This window comes from Penaeus chinensis, chromosome 36 (genome assembly GCF_019202785.1).
Source record: "Penaeus chinensis breed Huanghai No. 1 chromosome 36, ASM1920278v2, whole genome shotgun sequence".
NCBI classification, from domain to species: Eukaryota; Metazoa; Arthropoda; class Malacostraca; order Decapoda; family Penaeidae; genus Penaeus; species Penaeus chinensis.
The window spans coordinates 3,504,527-3,507,026 of NC_061854.1; the positions used below are offsets into that span (position 1 = coordinate 3,504,527).

Here is a 2,500-nt window from a genome sequence, read left to right on the forward strand (position 1 = left end):
GATCATAAGAGCTGTATTGCACAAATGCATATTTATTTTCACCTCCATCAAAGGAAATGCAACACACGCGCAATATATTGATATCTAGTATTTATACCTCTTGCAAAAGCTCAATCGTTTGTTTTATGTATCTCTTGTTTTATCTTATGTTGTTAATTTACTTGTTTTTATAAATGTGTCTTTATGTCCATCTATTTATCGATCTATCTATTCATCTTTCCATTTATTTATCTGTTAATTTGTCTATTTACCTATCTATTTATCTATCATTCATCTTTTTCTTTCTGTCGTATTATTTATTTAGCCATTTCTTTGTTTATCTATTTCTTTATCTCTTTATCTCTTTTGCCGTACGCAACGCATCTATTTATTTTCCTGCTGCTTTACAGGTGGGCGTGGACATGGCGTACTTCCCAGATTTCGAGAACGACCTTCAGTTCGTGGAGAGGATGATCTCGGAGGAATCCGTTTTCTGTTTACCAGGGAAAGTGAGTTCGATGTGCCGTTTTCCCATTTTCTGTTGTTTCCCATTTTCTGATTTTTCCCGTTTTCAATTTTTCTCCATTTCCCGTTGTTTCCCATTTTCCGCAGTTTCCCATTTTCTGTTTCTCGTTTTCCGTTGTTTCCCATTTTCCGTTGTTTTCCATTTTCCTTTGTTTCCCGTTTTCCTTCTTGGACGGATTAGGGTATGCAATTTTCGGGTGTTTTCATTGCCATGGGTTTAGCTCGGCCTTGAGGAGGGTGACACGGCGGTATCAGCACGGAAAGGTCAGGCAGAGGACGGTCAGCGTGCGAGTGCGAGGCGGTCAGGGGGATGCTGTGCCATTAGTTGCACAATCCGATGTCCTCTTATGGTACAGACTTGGTGGGTTTTGAGCATCCTTGGTGTCTGACGCAATGACATCAGGTGCACACACACACGCACACACACGCGCGCAAACACACACACACTCTCTCTCTCTCTCTCTCATACACACACACTCACTCTCACTCTCACTCTCACTCTCACTCTCACTCTCACTCTCACTCTCACTCTTACTCTCACTCTCACTCACTCACTCACTCACTCACTCACTCACTCACTCACCCCCCCCCCCCCCACACACACACACAAGCACACATTGTATACTCAGTATACATACACATACACGCGGCTAGTAATATCTATACATTTAAAACAATTGGCAGTTAAAATACAGTAAGACGTGTATTATTACTACCTTTCGGGGAACACAATTTATTCAGGGAAATGTGAATGAATACAAACACAAGCAATAAAAATGTATGATTTATTCACCACGGAGTAACTAATTAACCTCAAGGTCGCCTAACCCATGTGATCAGTCTATAACCACAAATCTATGCACCCAAGTTCCTTCTTCTGAGGAAATTGCATGATTTGCTGCTTCCCATTAATTTTCTCTTTCATTTCATGTCAGTTAGATTTTAATGAAAAAGTAGACAATAGTTGTCTCCGTGTCACCGTCACAGATAAGTGTGTGTATTATAGATAGGATTTGTCTCTGTGTCATCCTTATTTAAAAAGTGTATCCATTACAGACAGAATTTGTCTCCGTGTCACCCACAGAAAATTGTATCCATTATAGACTATATTTGTCTCCTGTCATCCTTATAAAATGTATCCCTTTTATAAACAGACTGACTTTAGCTCTGTGCCCCACACACATTATAGACACCATATGTTAATTCCGGATCGCATTCCAGTGCTTCGACTTCCCGAACTACGTCAGGATCGTGCTGACCGTCCCGAAGGAGCAACTGCAGGAAGCGTGCAACAGAATCAACTCCTTCTGCGTCCGCCACTACAACGCCCCTTCAACGGCCGTCTCCTCCAACGGCGTGACCAACGGCGTGACCAACGGCGCCTCCAACGGCCACGCCAACGGTAACGGCTGCTCCAACGGGTCCTCCTACATGATGACGTCGGTCGAGGAAGCGAAAGTTTTGGCCAAAGCAACAGCCGCGGCTCTCGTGGCGGAGATGGAGACTGACTGAGGGAGGGAAGGAGTTATTGTCCGCGTGCGTCGAGGAATTATAGATATTCTGTTTTTTTCTAATGTAATGGGAAAACATTAGAGGAATGGTTGGATGAAAGAGAGAGAGAGAGAGAGGGAGAGAGAGAGAGAGAGAGAGAGAGAGAGAGAGAGAGAGAGAGAGAGAGAGAGAGAGAGAGAGAGAGAGAGAGAGAGAGAGAGAGAGAGAGAGAGAGAGAGAGAGAGAGAGAGAGAGAGAGAGAGATAGATAGAGAGAGAGAGAGAGAGAGAGAGAGAGAGAGAGAGAGAGAGAGAAAGAGAGAGAATAAATAAATAGGTATAAATGAGGATGAATAAATTAATCGCAAAAATTCATATAATTCTGTAATTAATTGGAGAAAGCATTTATTCTCATTTATACCTTTTTCACATTTGACACAAAATTCTTCCGTCCTGTTTATCAAAATAGTTATAATTCACACAATTAATTACCAAAAAAAAAAAAA

The 2,500-nt window shown here is 41.9% G+C and overlaps 1 protein-coding gene across 1 annotated transcript in view; it reads left to right on the top strand.

Moving 5' to 3' along the window:
* LOC125044637 (tyrosine aminotransferase-like) overlaps positions 1–2,500 on the top strand; it is a 30,381-nt gene that overhangs the window by 26,910 nt on the left and 971 nt on the right. Inside the window, exons 8-9 of the mRNA XM_047641404.1 lie at positions 390–488; positions 1,726–2,500. The exon at positions 1,726–2,500 is cut by the window's right edge and continues 971 nt beyond it. Coding sequence (XP_047497360.1) covers positions 390–488; positions 1,726–2,016 — 390 coding nt within the window. The 3' untranslated portion in view covers positions 2,017–2,500. The remainder of the gene's footprint in view (positions 1–389; positions 489–1,725) is intronic.